The 16459-nt window shown below is 41.6% G+C and overlaps 1 protein-coding gene across 1 annotated transcript in view; it reads left to right on the top strand.

The window, feature by feature from the left end:
- The window catches only part of LOC121451367 (beta-galactosidase-1-like protein 2), a 35936-nt gene extending 33940 nt beyond the window's left edge, over nt 1–1996 (top strand). Inside the window, 4 exon segments of the mRNA XM_041656830.1 lie at nt 341–432; nt 882–989; nt 1666–1782; nt 1892–1996. Of these exon segments, the coding sequence (XP_041512764.1) occupies nt 341–432; nt 882–989; nt 1666–1782; nt 1892–1996 (422 nt within the window).
- The last annotated feature ends 14463 nt before the right edge of the window (nt 1997–16459 follow it).

Below are 16459 nucleotides of genomic sequence, written 5' to 3'. Positions count from 1 at the left end.
CTGATCAGATCTGAAGTGATTGTCGTGATTTTGTGCTGTTAATATGGACTGTGAGGCCCTTTTTAGGCGTGTACACTTAAGAGGATAATATCTGCATAGGGCTTGGGCTTAGGTAACATAATAGTAGAATATTTGCCTAGCATGCCTGAACCCTTTGAGTCCAGGTGGTTTAATCCTCAGCACCGCCAAGAGAAAGGGGGAAATCTATGGGGTTTATATAGACCTTCCAGCCAGATGAGGCCAAGAGAGCAACTTCCTTCAGGGAGAACCCTGACTTCAGCTTGTGCATATCTTTGCCCTGCTCAACTCCTTCACACCCACCTCCATTCCTGTTCCACAGGTCTAACTGGAGACATCTATCTGGACAAGACTCCTCTGAGACAATTTAGAATATACAGCCTGGAAATGAAAACCATGTTCATATATAGGTAGGTGCCTTAACTTCAGCTGATGGAAAGTGGCCAGGGTGGAGTTATAGGTCAGGGATAGAGCATTTTACCCAGCAATGTGTGGTCCTGAGTCCAGTCACTGAACTGTAGATGAAGAAAATAAAATAAAACATACCTCAAATTGGTGAATGTGGAGAGCTGGAGGGATGCTCAGAGGTCTGCAGATGAAGCCTTTGATTTCGAGAGAGAAAAATCAAACCTGATGTAGAGTACTAATGAAATGATGCTAAGCTTCATAGATGCCTGGGAGAAGAGGAGTGATTGTCCTGTTGTCTGCTAGTTAATTCCTACTGTATCATGAATGCCAAGGACATAGCAGTTACCACAGTGGGCGTTGGATGCCAGGCTTCATAGAAGAGGTCACAGGTGGCACATCAGAGCAAATGTATAATGCCTCACTATCTCTTGAACCCCCATAGAAGACTTCCAAAGTTTCCTGACTCCTGGAAAGTAGTTACAAGCCATGTTCGGGGACCTGCGTTTTTCCTCAGTCACTTGAGAGCTGGAGATCCTCCCCAGGACACCTTCATAAAAATAAAGGTTGGTGCCACTTTTCTCCTGCTATTGTGCCCCAGCCCCGGCACTAAAGAACCTCAGAAAAGCTCCCCAGTACATGAACCTTGTGGTGCAACAGGGAACCAAGGTCCCCCTAGTCACAGCAAGTCATAGCCATTCAAAGGATGAAGTTTTTAAGGACCCTTAGGCTAGGACAAGGACAGTGAAGAGATGCAGCAGAGGACTGAGCAGAGAGTGCCAGTGAGACTGGCTGGTGCAAGCTCTGTAGCAGGGATTGATTGAGTGTGACCCAGTAGCTCTCACCTATAACCCCATATGTAGATACCCCTACCACTGACATGAGCTCACCATCTAGGGCATGTTGGCAACCATTCCTGCTATTATACAGTTTGATCTATGTTTTTAAAGCCTGATGTGTTTTGGTGATAATTAGATTGTAAGACATCTCTTCAGATGGCATGGGTCAGCCATGGGGAGGTGAGATAGAAATTAGAATCTTCCTATAGGCTGATGCTGAGCCACCTCCAAGGCAGGGCTGTTGCACAAGCTCGTATGTTGCACACCCCACACCCCCCCACGTACTACTCTGCTTGTCTATCTTGGCCCATGCTAAGGTTTAGTGTGCCATTGGGATAGAGGTCTATTTGTTTTCTATTTTTCATGTAGAAGTTAGAATCTGAAACCTCCCTATCTTGTTCAGGGCTGGATAAAGGGTGTCATATTCATCAATGGACAAACCCTAGGACGATACTGGAATATCGGTCCCCAGGAAACCCTGTATGTCCCTGCTGCCTGGCTCCATCCTGGAATTAATGAGGTGATTTCTCTCAATGTCCCCTTCTTCCTAGTTCCCTTTCTTTGAATGCTATTCTGCTTCAGAAGGAGAGCTGGAATCTTCTGGCTGATTTGCTTACTTCTTTTTACAGATCGTGATGTTCGAGGAGTTGAATGGTGGCCTAAAGATCCGCTTCTCAAGAGAGGCTAAACTCGGTATGACACTCTATGTCATTTCAGCTCCTGCCCCTCTTTAGCCCTTGTGCAATAGATGGATTTTCTATTATGCTGTCACTGTCCCACTCATCCCTCCCATTTTAAGATGACTTAACCTGCCTGTTCCTCCATCAGCCTCATCCTGACTCTCTCGGTCTCTCTTTCTGACAGTCCCTCCATGTTGTCAGGATTCCAGTTTCATTTTGATGCCATCTTAGCACCTTTCACTTCTGTCCCTATGGCTCTTTCTCAGGCTGCCATGTTAGATATCTCCCTGGTATCCTTTTCTAGTGCCCTTTAACCAGTTTTCAAGGCAAGGCATGCATGGAGCAATTATATTGCAACCATGTTGCAGTGTCCCTAGAAGGCAGTTGTCTCTTGGGTACCCAGGTTCCCTTGAACCCTTTTTGGTAGCAAGAGACAGATATCCATGTGTCCTCCGACACCCACCCTCCCCCAGGGCTAGCAATCAAGCTTGAGACTTTGTGTATGTTATGCAAATGCTTTCCTAAGCACTCACGGTCCAGTACGAGACAGTCTTATGTAGAATCAGTTGTCTTACTTTAGTGGATTCTTTAAACCTCCTGAGCAAGCTTTCTTGTCCCCACAGGTCAATGTTCTACCTTCTTGTGATGGGAGTGTTGTATACAGTAGGCTAATGAGATTTTCTTTTTCAGGATTTTGAGTGTCAACTATTGTGAAATAATCCAGAGGACAGACAGCTGAATCCCAAACACCGTGGTGGTGGGCGTATCCCATGAGTCCTGACACATAGGTGGGTCTCTGCATCCACCCTGACTTTTCTTTCTACCCTTTTCTGGGCTCAGTTCTACCACCCGTCTTCTCCTTTGACAGCAAACCTAACCTCTGACTTGTTAGCTCATTTGTGCTGATGTTTACACAAAGTGTCCACTTCCTTTGTCATGTTTCTTTATAAATTTTCTTCTACCAGCAAATAAAATTTTGGGAAAAACAAAGCAAGAAGATGTTCAGAATACTCTATATTGATAAGGTAACTCTGGGAATATTTTCAAGAGAGCAAATGAAATAGAAACTACAGGCAATGACAGAGAGGTATAATATATGGTTTTTGTAAAATCCAGCAATGATGTTTTTTAAATTTCTTTCCTAGTGGTCATGCCATACTATCATTTTTCTGTATCCACATAAAACTCTTCCTTCTTTGGAGGCTGTGTCAGTCAAAGGCACTTATCCACCCAACATTTGTCATCTGACTTACAGTCCCTGTTGATTATCTGATATTCATTTGGTCCTCCTAGGGTATTTTCCACTCTTCTGAGCTGAATCCAAGGGCACTGAGAATTGTCCAAGTTCCTGGGTTAACCAACTTTAGGGCCGTGCTCAGGCTGTAGAGGGAAGACCCATTTTAAAATAATTGCTACAAATTTTAGTGTAGTGTGAACAGACCCTGAGTTAGGTTACAGACTAGGGGGAACTTGAGAGAGGGTCCCCTGAGAAATGAATTGCTATGGTGCCAAGGAATATCGAGGAGGCCTATAGAGAAATGCCAATTAGACCTCAGTGGCTCAGTGGACTGTAGCCCTGGGGGAGGCCACTTGTTTGTTCCCAGCTGCCCAGAACCCAAATAATCACACAAAAATTTGTATTAATTTCAATACTGTTTGGCTAACAGCTTAAGCATATTTTATGGCTAACTCTTGTATCTTAAAGTAACCGATTTCTATCGATTTGCATATTGCCATCTGGCTGTGGCCTACTAGCAAGGTTCCAGCGGTGTCAGTGGCATTTATCTACTGCAGGTAGCTACATGGCTTCTCCCTGATTCTGTGTATGTATATATATATATATCTTCCAGACTGGCTATATTCTGTTAAGTCATTGGGTAAAAGCAGCTTCTTTATTAACCAATAAAAGCAACACATATACAGAAGGACTTCCCACACCATTTCCCATTTTCTGTTTAAATAAAAATGATGGTTTTAACTTTAACATACTACAATTACATATAACAAAACAGGTATAAAGCAAGAATTATAATTACAATATTTATATCTACTTTATCTTTTCATAACTAAGGAAATCTGTAGTTTTAACTATATATTCTTCAACTCCATCAAAAACTCCAAAAAGATATAATATTACCTAAGTTAACAGGAAGTGCATTGCAATCAACTTCCAAAACTCTAGAATTGACAGAGACATCTCACTGCCTGGATAGTCATCCAAAGTTGTTCTGTAACACTGGGGCACCCATCTTTAGCCTACAGGCCCTTAGGATCCAGCAGATTTTTCCATAAAGCAAGAAATTCCCATGAAATTTTAAAGACAGTTCTGCCTATATTGGCAGTTTGTCAGTCACTTTCTTCTGTGTCCTGCAGAATGTCCCACAGACTCTTTCATGAAGCACGAACACTGAAGGACTATTTCACCTTCTTTAGGCAGCTTCAGCAGTTATTTTTCTGTGGGTCCTGCAAGTCCTGTCAAGTAGTTCAGGCAAAAGCAATTTCTTGCCCAAATGGCTAACCAACTCCTTAAGGAACCTCTTCAATGCCTATCTTAAAGTAATTGGTGCTGCAAGGAGCTGAAGTGTTTCATTGTCATAAAAAGTCCTAAGTTTTTAAAACATTTAAATGCCGTATTCTGTTAGTCTTTGAAAAATTTCAAGAATACCTATCTAACTGAAATATATATTTAGAAAACTTAACATGACTACAAGGTTGACTAATATAGATGGCTATCTATTAACATGTATTTCTTAATTATACATTACATCTTTTCATGAGCTGCACAAACACAATACCTTAATCAAGAGCAGAAATACATATACACAGTATAAAAAAAACTGACATTAAATTTGTATCAATAGACCAAGATACATACCAATGCAAAGTATTTATATCTATGGCATATCCCCCTTTCAATGTAAACAAACATTTATAAACAATCATTTAGGGAATTTGGACATTGTTGTCTAGACTCCTTCCTGCTGATTGCAGGCCCCGTTAATCAGGTCTGTCATGGGGTATCCTGCGTGGTAGGTCCATCTCAGCCAGCAGTCCTGAAGCTGTCATGGATGTTGGACCATCTGGGCTAATTTTTCAGGGAGTCTTGTTTGGTCAAACCACTTTAGTCTGGAATCCACAGGTTCTCATCCTCTGTAGAAACAAAAGTCGAACCTCTTTTCCAAAGCAACATATCCTTAGTCCCAAATTTTGATGTCAAGATACCTTTAAAATATGTATGTTGCTTTAGCTTAGCAGCCTATACAATGAAAGGTCTCTCTGTACTTAGCCCATTCTTCAAAGAATACAATAATATACATAATTCAGACTCTCTGTGTAGATTCCATCTTTACATGGCTTATTTTTCTTTTCTTCTTTAATCTGACTATCTGTACTGTGTCTCTTTAAAAACCTTTATTTTTTAATATACAATTTATTTCCATTTATAACTGTCTATACTCTTTTTATTCTCTCTCTCAAGCCTACACACATTTTTTAAACACACTGTGACCTGTTCACAGGTTTATTTATGTCTGAATTTGTTGTTATTGCATATCTGTAATTATTTTCTAAACAGGAGTGCTTTTTTTAGTCCTAAATGGGCATGGCTAGGACCAACTCCTCGGATATGCCTATTGGCTTTGCCCAGTCCAACATGGTAGAGGCATGTTTGCTGCCTCTGAGAGCCATACTGATGGCTCCATTTTCAGGCACACAGTGGGTCTATGTTGCCATTAAGCAAGTTGTAGCACTCTTTAAATGCTCTGTAGCTGGACCTCCCAAAAAAGTTAGAGTTGTCTGTGATGGCAAACCAGGAAGCTGCTGTTTTTTAAAAGAAGACTGCATCTCCCTTGTAAACACAGTCTATCTGAAAAAAATACTGTTACCAAGAAGCTGCACTTGGCTCCCGTTTTTGGGGTCTAGAAACCTTTTTTTAAAAAAGTTTTCCTTGACTTTATGTGGAATTCTTGCCCCATGCTGGTGCGACAATCTGTTGGTGGAAGCTGCTTATTTGTTCCCAGCTGCCCAGAACTGAAATAATCACACAGAAATTTGTATTAATTGCAATACTGTTTTTCCAATAGCTTAAGCATATTTCTGGCTCTTATATCTTAAAGTAACCCATTTCTATTAATCACCACATGGCTGTGGCTTACCAGCAAGGTTCTAGTGGGCTCCAGCAAAGACATCTGTTTCCAGCAGGTGGCTACATGACTTTTTCCTGATTCTGCCTACTCTCTCTATATTATATATCTCTTCCAGTCTGGCTATATTCTGTTAAGTCATTGGTCAAAACCAGCTTCTTTATTCCAATAAAAGCAAAACATATACAGGAGGCCTTCCTATACCACTGTAGCTGAGTTAGGCTGGCTGCCAGGGAACACCAGGTTGTGTTAGCCCAGGAGTTAATATCATGTGGTAGCTCATGCCTGTAATACCAGGCCAGCCAAGGTTTATAGTAAGACACAGTGCCTCAGTGTCTTTTTGTGTTGCTCTGACAAATGCAACTTAATGAAGAAAGGGTTTGTTTTGGCATTTGTTATGGTGGAGATGTTCAAGTGTCAGGAACTGGAAGTTGCTGCCACAATGTATCCACAGTCAAAAATCAGAGTGTAATGAGTGCATGCTAGTGCTCTGACTCATTTCTCCCAGTATGCAGTTCAGAACCCCGTGCCCAGAGAATGCTGGGCTCCACAGTTAAGATGGGTCTTCCCACATCAAGTAGCAGCAGCATCAAGAAAATCCTCCTAAGGCATGCCTATAGAATCATCTCCCAAGTGATTGTAGAATCTCTTAAGTTGATAATTAACACTATTTTATCTTGTTTCAAAAATACCCTATGCATTACCTGGCCTGACGGAGAGACTCCAGGCCTAGGAATCCACATCCGGCTCCTTGTCCAGAACGTTTCCTAGGTTTCTCAGGCCCTGTGTTTGGACATTCAAGCCTCTGCATTGGATGCCATACGTCATGAGTCTTTTTCTGTCTCACCAGCCAGCTCCGAAATGACGACATGGAGATTTCTTATTAATTATGAAAGCTCAGCCTATAGCTTAGGCTTATTCCTAACCAGTTCTTAAATGTTAAATTAATTCATTTCTATTAATCTATGTTCTATCATATGACATTACTTCTATTCAATCTTACACCTCCTGTTTTCTCTCCATGTCCCTGGCTTTTCCTGCATACCTTGATTCATCCTCTTCTTTCTTTATCTCCCAGAAACACCATGTATTCCCTGCTGATTTCTCATCCCCTCCTTTCCTCCATTATTATCTACTATTGTCTATTATTGAGTGCTCAATTCTCACCTTTACACCTGCAGTGTAATAGTCACTTCACAGGGTCCTGCATGTTTTCTCTTGTACTGCTGGCCACACATCATGCATTATTCATTGTGCATCCTAAGCCCCACATTGGGCACAATCTGTCAAAACCCAGTCTTGAGAAATTCATACGTTCCAAGATAGGAGAGTGAGGATTAGAATTATGAAGCCAAAGGAACAGAGATATAAGTGAAATAAGTGACAGAAACACAGAACAAAATCAGGAGTGACACTCAGTGAACCCTGAATCCACCTCGTTTATTTTCTACACACCTATATCACTCCAAAAGGGGAGGGAGAATGCGCAGACTTCATTAACGTGATATAAGGAATAGACTTGAACTGTCCAACCTTTGGTCTAGGTCGAGCAGATCTACCTTTATACTCAAATTACTAATTAACCACACCTCAGGTCAGAATTTCTCAAGTAATCACATCTGTTGTCAATATCACTGAGAGAAAAAAGTTGAGCTCAAACTCTCTGACCTCCAGTCAAGGTTGAGCAGGCTCACATCTGTGGGTCCCCACATCTCACTTTACATATATCAGGGTCTTAAAATATTACATTTATCAGTTACACATTAAGACCATTCCTGTAGTTGGAGAGATGGCTAAGCAATTAAAATCACTGGCTACTATTCCAGAGGACCTAGATTGAATTCCCAGCATCCACACAGTGGGTAACAACCAACTGTAACTCCAGTTCTAGGAGATCCAGTGCCCTCTTCTGGCTTCTATAGGCACTGCACACATGTGGTAAACAGACATATAATGCAGCCAAGACACCCAAACATATACAAATAAACACATAAGTAACAATAATAATAGAATCTTTTTTAAAAGGCAGAAGTTTTTAACTATTGTATATTTTAATTTAAAAAATTTATTTTTCATTTTAAATACCAACCCTAGTTCCCCCTCCCTCCACTTCTCCTTCCTCCCCCCCCCCCACCATTTACCCCCTTCCTACACCCTATATGCTCCTCAGAAAGGATAAGGTTGTCATTGGAAAGTCAACAAGGCTGGCATATCAAGATGAGGCAAGACAAAGTCCCTCCCCCCAGGTCAAGGCTTAGTAAGGTATCCCACCATAGGGAATAGGTTCCATTAAGACAGTTCATACTTCTGGGATATGTCCTGGTACCAGGGCCTTCCCCCAAAGCATATCAAGTAGCATAACTGTAAACCACATTCAGAGGGTCTAGTTTGGTCCCATCCAGGTTCCTCAGCTCTCAGTCCAGGGTCCCTGAGCTCCCAGTAGCTCAGGTCATCTGTCTCTGTGGTTTTTCCCATCATGCATTTGACACCCCCCTTGTTGATATGATCCCTCTTCCCTCTCTTTAACTGAACTCCTGGAGCTCAGCCATGTGCTTGACTGTGGGTCACTGCATCTGTTTCCGTCAGTAACTGGATATAGAGTCTACAATGGCAATTAGGGTAGTCACTAATCTGACTAAAGGGAAGACCTGTTCAGACCTCCTCTCCACTATTGCTAGGAGTCTTAGCTGGGGTCATTCTTATGGATTTGTGAGAATTTCTCTATCACCAGGTTTCTCCCTAACCCCATAATGGCTCCCTCTATCAAGATATCTCTTTCATTGTTCTCACCCTCCCCCACCTTGGCCTTCTTGGTTCCTCATGTTTCCATTCTCACCCGTCTACCCCCTCCCAGTGTACCCAGGGTATATTAATTATTTCCCCTTCCTGGGGTTCTCCATGTGTGTTCCTCTTAGGCTCCTCTTTTGACCTAGATTTTCTAGAGTTGTGGATTGTAGCCTGTTTTTCCTTTGCCTTACAGCTAATATCCACAAATGAGTGAATACATACCACATTTCTTCCTGGGTCTGGGTGGTTACTTCACTCAGAATGGTTCTTTCTAGTTTCATCCATTGGCCTGCAAATTTCAAGATGTCAGGATTTTTTTGTTTTTTCCACTGAGAAATACTCCATTATATAAATGGACCACATTTTCTTTATTCATTCTATGGCTGATGGGCATATAGTTTGTTTTCAGGTTCTGGCTATTACAAATAATGCTGTTATGAACATAGTTGAGAAAATGTCCTTATGGTATGATTGAGCTTCCTCTGGGTATATGCTCAAGAATGATATTGCTGGGTCTTGAGGTAGGTTTATTCCCAATTTTTTGAGAAACTGCCATATTGATTTCTAAATTGACTGTACAAGTTTGCACTCCTACCGGCAATGAAACAGTGTTTCCCTTACTCCACATCCTCTCCAGCATAAGCTGTCCTCAGTATTTTTGAACTTACTTATTTTGATAGGTGTAAGATGGTATCTCAGAGTCATTTTGATTTTCATTTCCCTGATAGCTAAGGATATTGAGTGATTCCTCATGAGTTTCTTCCGTTGAGAATTCTCTGTTTAGATCTTTACCCTATTTTTTATTTGAATTGTTTGGTATTTTGGCATAGTTTCTTGAATTCTTTATATTTTTTGCAGATCAGCCATTTGCCAGATGTAGGGTTGGTGAAGATTTTTCCCATTTTGTAGGCTATTGTTTTGTCTTATTGACCATATTCGTTGCCTTATAGAAGCTTCTATGTTTCAGGAGGTCCCATTTATTGACTGTACTCTCAGAGTCTGTGCTACTGTGTTATATTTAGGGAGTGGTCTCCTGTGCCCATGAATTCAGGGATACTTCTTATTTTCTCTTCTGTTAGGTTAATGTAACTGGATTTATGATGATGCCTTTGATCCATTTGGACTTGAGTTTTGTGCATGGGGATAGACTTGGATCTATTTGCATTTTTCTACATGTTGACATCCAGTCATGCCAGCACCATTTGTTAAACATGCTTTCTTTTTTCAATTGCACAATTTTGGGTTTTTTTTTGTCAAAAATCAGGTGTTTATAGGTGTATGGATTAGTATCAGGGTCTTCAATTCGATTCCATTTCTCCATGTGTCTGATTTTATGGCAATACCAAGTTGTTTTTATGAGGCAGAAGATTTTTACAATCTAAAAAAAAAAGAAACAAGAATGTAAGATCTTTAAAAGAAAGAAAATTTTTGGAAAAGAAATATATAAAAATCAAACTAATAAAAGTACATTTAATGTATGCAATTTAGAGCTATTTTGATTAACAAAGAATTTGTATGTCATTTTTTTATATTTATTACCATTGACTATAAAAAATATTTTTTTTTTCAGAATCTTTTTTGGAAGAAAATATTTATCAGTATCACTTTAGCTAATATAAAATTTTGAAGCTTAATGAAATTTTATCTTATATTTCAATGAATGCCGTTTAAAATAAACAGGTAGCATTTAAAGAGGCCCGGAGTTATGGCTCAGTGTTTGAGAGCTCCCGCTACTCTTCCAGAGATCCCAGGTTCGAGCCCCAGTACCTTTTCTCTAGTCCTACTGGTCTTCTTTCAGATCCCAGTTGTTAACATCAAGAAAGCAGAGGGCAGCCACAGAGTGTATGGAGTCTGAGGTCCCATCTGTAGTTTATGAAGCTTTCTATGGGTGTCAGGAACAAATGGACAGACAGAGGATGCCCCAAAGAACCTGTCCTTCCTGAAATGAGAGTCCCAGATTGGTGGATTTTCTGGTGTCAGTTAGCATATTGTGAATCAGGGGGTCTTTTCTTTGATTAAGCTTCCTTTTATCTTCCTCTAGCTCCTTTGTTTCCCTGTGGGCACAGTGAGTACTTGGGCCTTGAAGTCCTGAGCATAAGACATTCAGAACATTCCCCTTGATTCCTACAAAATAGAATCAGCTGTGGGATTTCAATTTGTAACAAATTGATTAACTTAAAACTTAGAAAAATGAAAAGATGAATAAATCAAACGTCTTTACCTGTTTTTCAGATATAGAGTCCTGTGGTTTCAATGCACTACATTAGAATAAGACAAAAAAGGAATCTTTAGATGAAAAACAAAACATGAAAACCCATTTGTATAAGGCATATTTTCGGTAAAATAAATAAGTAAATAAATGGTTGTCTTAGTTAGGGTTTCTATTGCTAAGACACTATGACCAAAATCAACATGGAAAGAAAAGGGTTTTCTTTGCCTTCACCTCCAAAGCCTGCTCCATTATCAAGGGAAATCAGGGCAGAAACTCAAGGCAAAGAATCTGGTGGCAGGAACTGAAGCAGAACCCATGGAAGAAGGCTGCTCACTGCATGCTCACCCTGCTGTCTTATGCCATTCAGAACCATGAGCACAGGAGTGGCACCACTCCCAGTAGGCCTGGCCCTCCCACGTCAATCATTAATCAATAAACTACTCTACAGGCTTGCCAACAAGCAGTCCGATAAAGACATCTTCTCAACTGAGGTTCCTCTTCCCATATAACTTTATGTCAAGTTGGGAAACAAACAAATAAACTAGTAAGGATAAAGATAAAAGAAAATAAAAGAAATGCATGGTTGAAAGGGACTTTACATGAGAAGTTTGTCCTAATTTAAAGGATTGTTCCCAAGTAGAAATTTTAAAATTGAAAACAAAAAAAGAAATCTTGGGCCATTCTTGTGTGCACCAGCCCAGCAGGAGGACCTGCTTCCTGCCTCTACAGGAGAGAGATTGAATAGCTTCTGCCAGCCAATTATCAGCCTTGCCTGTCCCCCCACAAGGTATTCTACCTGAGTGGGGAGCCCGGTTTTCTCAATGAAAGTAGGTGCCTGGTTGTGACCTCTCAGAGATGGAGGTGAATATTCTCCCAGAAGGCACCCCGTGCTAATGTGATCCTCCAAAGTGGCCAATTCCAGTGGTTGCTGTCTGGGATTCTTTAAGGACACTTGGAAGGACAAGGCAAGGGCTTGCATGCATTTGGGACCTTTCCCAGCCCAGGTCTCAGTGTGTTTTGGGAGAGTGTGAACTCGTTCTTTAGTTCTTTTAGGAGGCTGGTGGAAACAAGGTAGCATCGCCGTCTTTAAAGCTGACTCAAAGACACTAATGGTCCTTAGGGATGTGTGCACATAAAACCTGCTCAATACCCCAATTCAGAGACAAAAAATAATGTCATGTCGGAGGATGATGTTGCTGATTTATGAGAGAAGAGGGGCAAAGAGTTCCAGAAAGACGTTTGTAAAGGAAGACGTCACAGAGGCCCCTGTGATGGACTGCTGCATGGTGTCTGAGCAGCTTCCAGGTTGCCAAGAAGGATGTATGAACTCACATATTACAGTGCAAAGGAAACTTAGGAGTCTTTTAGCTGCTACTAAAATGGTGGTCCACTAGAGGCCCTCTCAAACTAAGAGGTTGTCAATCACTGTTCATACTTGAGATCAGAAGACAAAGAGGTGTTTTGTATGTCTACTGTGCAGGAAACAGTGCCATGAAAATTCTTATCTTAATTCCTACCAAAGGATTCACACTGGCGAGAAACCTTTTGGCTGCAAACCCTGTGGGAAAAGACTCAGTCCTAAACAAATCTCAATAAACACATGGGAATCCAGACAAAAAACCTGGCTCCTGATTTCACTGTGGGAAAAAAACTTGTTTCAGAATTCTCATGGAAGTTACCATGAAGGAATTCATGTAAAGGAGAAGATACTTAAGTTTCCACAATATGAGAACAGCCTTTCAAAAAGTGGGGTGGGGGTGGGGTGAAGATGTGCTTCATCTCCAGACTCATGATGTTGAGAGATCATAAATTTGGGGTGAGGGTAGGCAGTGTTATGCCCAAATCCGCGAAGTTCCCTAAAAGCCAACAAGGAGACCGAGTCCTGAATGTAAAAGCAAAGAGCCTTTATTTTATGCAAGTTTGCAAACTTGGTCTCTCCGCATGTCCAACGTATTAGAATAAACGGAGGGCCCCGAGCTCATTTAGAGTTGGGTTTTTTTTTTAGTAATAAAGGTGGAGATGAGGGGTTTCTGAGGCTCAGGACCCCTGATTGGCTGACATTTGTCTAGGTGAGTGTGTGCTGGCAGGTGATTCTGTCTACAGCAGTTGGTCTGTTCTTGGGTGGTGCTCAGGTAATCTTAGTTTATGGTCCTTCCTGCAACAAAGTATTGCTTCAGGGTAAACTACTGGGACTCAGACCACTATTAAGTTTATCGATGCCTGAGTCCTACACTGGCAGATGATAATGGTTGGAAGTAAAGAACTTCCTTTGGGTGATCTGTTCATGTTTAGCTTATCATGGCTGGCTCCTACACTGGCAGGTGATAGTGGTTGGAAGTAAAGAACTTTCGGGTAATCTGTTCATATTTAGCTCATCATGGCTGGCTCCTTCAGGTAGAGGTTTGCTCAGTTGTTCAGCTGTTACCAGTGTGAGAGAACCGATCCGCATGGAAGAACCAGATGCAAAAATGAAGCCAGGAAAGGTCTTACTTCAGCCTAAAACCTTACAAGATACAACAACATGAGAACCTTATTAAAGACATTGTGGCTGAAATCTTGGAGTTCTATCAACTTCCCAAGGAAGGAAATATCTCCAGGAGTTAGATCTCACTTGGCATCTGGAGATTTTCGAGATTTTGGACTAACAAGCTTTCTTTGTGACACCCATGCCTTTTCTGCCTCCCAACTTTCACAGCTTAAGGTAGATATATAGTCTGTATTTGGCGGGGTGCTATTTCTGTAGAGAGCCCCCCACCCCCTCACGATGTATGATATACCAATAAGGTCAAAGAGACAAAGAACTTGTACATAATTGTGTCTAAGTGGGAAAGTGGGAACCACTGATCCAGGAAGCAGCTTCTTATAGAGAGGGAATCTTCAAGGCTTAACAGGTCTTGGCCTATTTGATCAAGGCACCAAAGGTCTGCCAAACCAATTATGGGCTACATTCTCAGAAAGGGGACTACTGGGGCTGAGGATGTAGCTAGGTGTTGAAAAACTTTGCCCAATGTGCAAAGAAGAGAGAAAGAGAGATAGAGATAGAGATAGAGATAGAGATAGAGATAGAGATAGAGATAGAGATAGAGATAGAGAGAGAGAGATCTGTTGCAACTCTAGACTTTCCAAGATAACCACTTTTGTGCTTTGTTTGGAGACTAACTAATAGAAAATAAAATATTTCTAATATGGAAAGCCGTGGTTGAAATGGGAGATGGGAATATAGCTCATTGGGAAAGTGCTTGCTGTTCGAATGTGAGGATCTGAGTTTAGATTCCCAGTATACACCAAAAAGTTGGATGCAAAGATGTATATCTTGAACTGCAGCCCTGAGGGGACAGTGACAGGAGCTCATTGGGCAGCCAGCCTAGCCAAATCAGTGACCTACAGATTTAGTGAAGAGATTCCATCTCCCAAAAAGGGGGTGATGGAGAACAATAGAGGAAATACCCAGCATTACCTCTGGCTCCCCTAGAGCAAGTATGTACCCCCCCCCACCCCACAGAGGTACATGCATAAATAAACATGCATACGTCACATAAGTATACACACATACAAAATACAGTCTTTATCTACTTTCTTTCTCCCTCCCTCTCTCTTTCTCTTTCTCTCTCTCTCTCTCTCTCTCTCTCTCTCTCTCTCTCTCCTCCCCCCCTTTATCTGTAGACACATAAATACACAAGTGATTGAAATAAAATATTTAAAATTGACCTCATAGATAACATGAAATCCCATAGAAACTCTGGAGAATCTCTGCATGTTCTATTGGAAATTAATATTATGAAACCAACATTCCAGCAGACAGCCTACAAACACCGACTGTGAAACAGAATGAGGCCATTTGTGGTGTTAGAGGACTTGGGGGGTACCTACCTTGCAGGGTATCCACTGGATTTTTAGGTTCTTATGTCCCTGAGCAAAGATTTGAGCAGAGATACAAGGATAGTAACAGAAGAAGAAATTGTTTATTAAGGGCAAAAGACATTTGAGGGTGGGAATACGTCAGAGCAGGAAACTTGTCCTTCTGAGCAGGAGTTCAGGCCAATAAGGTACAGCACAAATTCCTTCCCGGAGGAACAGGGAGGTCTTCGCGCCACATAGCTGGAGTGGTCCACGACAAGGACCTCCAACCAGGCTGTCTCTGATTCCTGAGCAGCAGGGGGAGACGAGGAAATTCCTTGGAAGTAAGGTAACATTCTGATAATGCTGGGGAGGAAAGGCACATTTAGTTAAGGTGAACCTATTATACAGGTGGGGGATGTGCCAGCCAGCACAAGTAGCCCTCTGATGTCCCAGAGTCTGGCAACCTGAGGCCAATAAAATTCCTTGAGGAAGTGAGAGTGGCAGAGAGTGGCACTTGTCCTTCTCCTGCAGAGGCTGTTCAGGATTAGAGGGTCACAGATAGGGTCTTGGTAGGCATCTTGCGCCTTCCTCCGCAGCAGGTGTAAGAAAGGCATCAGAGGTGTGCATGGCCTGACGGGGTTCAGACCTAACAGGGCCTTCTAAGCTTCCGGTCCACTCCTCCAGTACACCCTCTTGGCCTCTCGAGATTAGTCCTGATACTCCCTTCCTCATACCCAGAGGCAGTATTCCTTTATCCTCACGTCCTGTCCTGAGCAACCTGTCCTCTCTGTACCTGCAGGACCCATTGCCACATAATCATGTTTTTGTTGCGGTGGTTATTCTGCTTTATTATTTCTTCCCACTAAAGAAAAGCGACCTTACCTGTCTGCACTCATATTTCTTAGTCACCCCTTAGTTAGTCCTTGACACATGAAGAATTCTGCTCTCACACAATGTTGGGGTAAAATCTTCCTCCTTAAGGACTGGTGTTTTAAAGGAAACATTAATGCCTTGATGCAATCCAACTAGAAGAGACTCAATTACTTTATAGGCCTATACTCACAATGTAATAGGCACTTAGAACTCCCCCCCACAACATCACTTGGGTCTTCAGCCTTAAAGGGATTGGTCCTTCTTTTCTAGACTAATACAACTTAAGCGATTACTATATCTATATACAGAACTAATAATGTGAACAATGTAAAGGAAACAAACCTTTGTGCCTTGTTCACAAAGTTAAGTGACACATTGTTGTTAGCTTAATTATATCTTGGCTATACTGCAGAAGATGCATAGGGTCGTTATTCTAAATCTGCAGTCACCTTGAGTTCTAGAACCGAGAGATACCCACAGAACAGACCATCTCCCAGATGAGGGCAATTACCCATGATACCCTTGCTGTACCCTGGGACACTACCAGGCTGTCCTTCAAAGCAATAGGACTTGCAGAGCTAAAACTGAGACAGTGATCAAGGAGACCTCACAGCAGGACTGCTTGATTACTCACCCCTTGGCCTTTGACTTAATTCTTCCTTT

This window comes from Microtus oregoni, unplaced genomic scaffold (assembly GCF_018167655.1).
Source record: "Microtus oregoni isolate MIOR12 unplaced genomic scaffold, Mior012 000008F_ref0000371, whole genome shotgun sequence".
NCBI classification, from domain to species: Eukaryota; Metazoa; Chordata; class Mammalia; order Rodentia; family Cricetidae; genus Microtus; species Microtus oregoni.
Note: the sequence above shows the minus strand (reverse complement) of the source record. Positions and strands in the feature narration are given on the sequence as shown.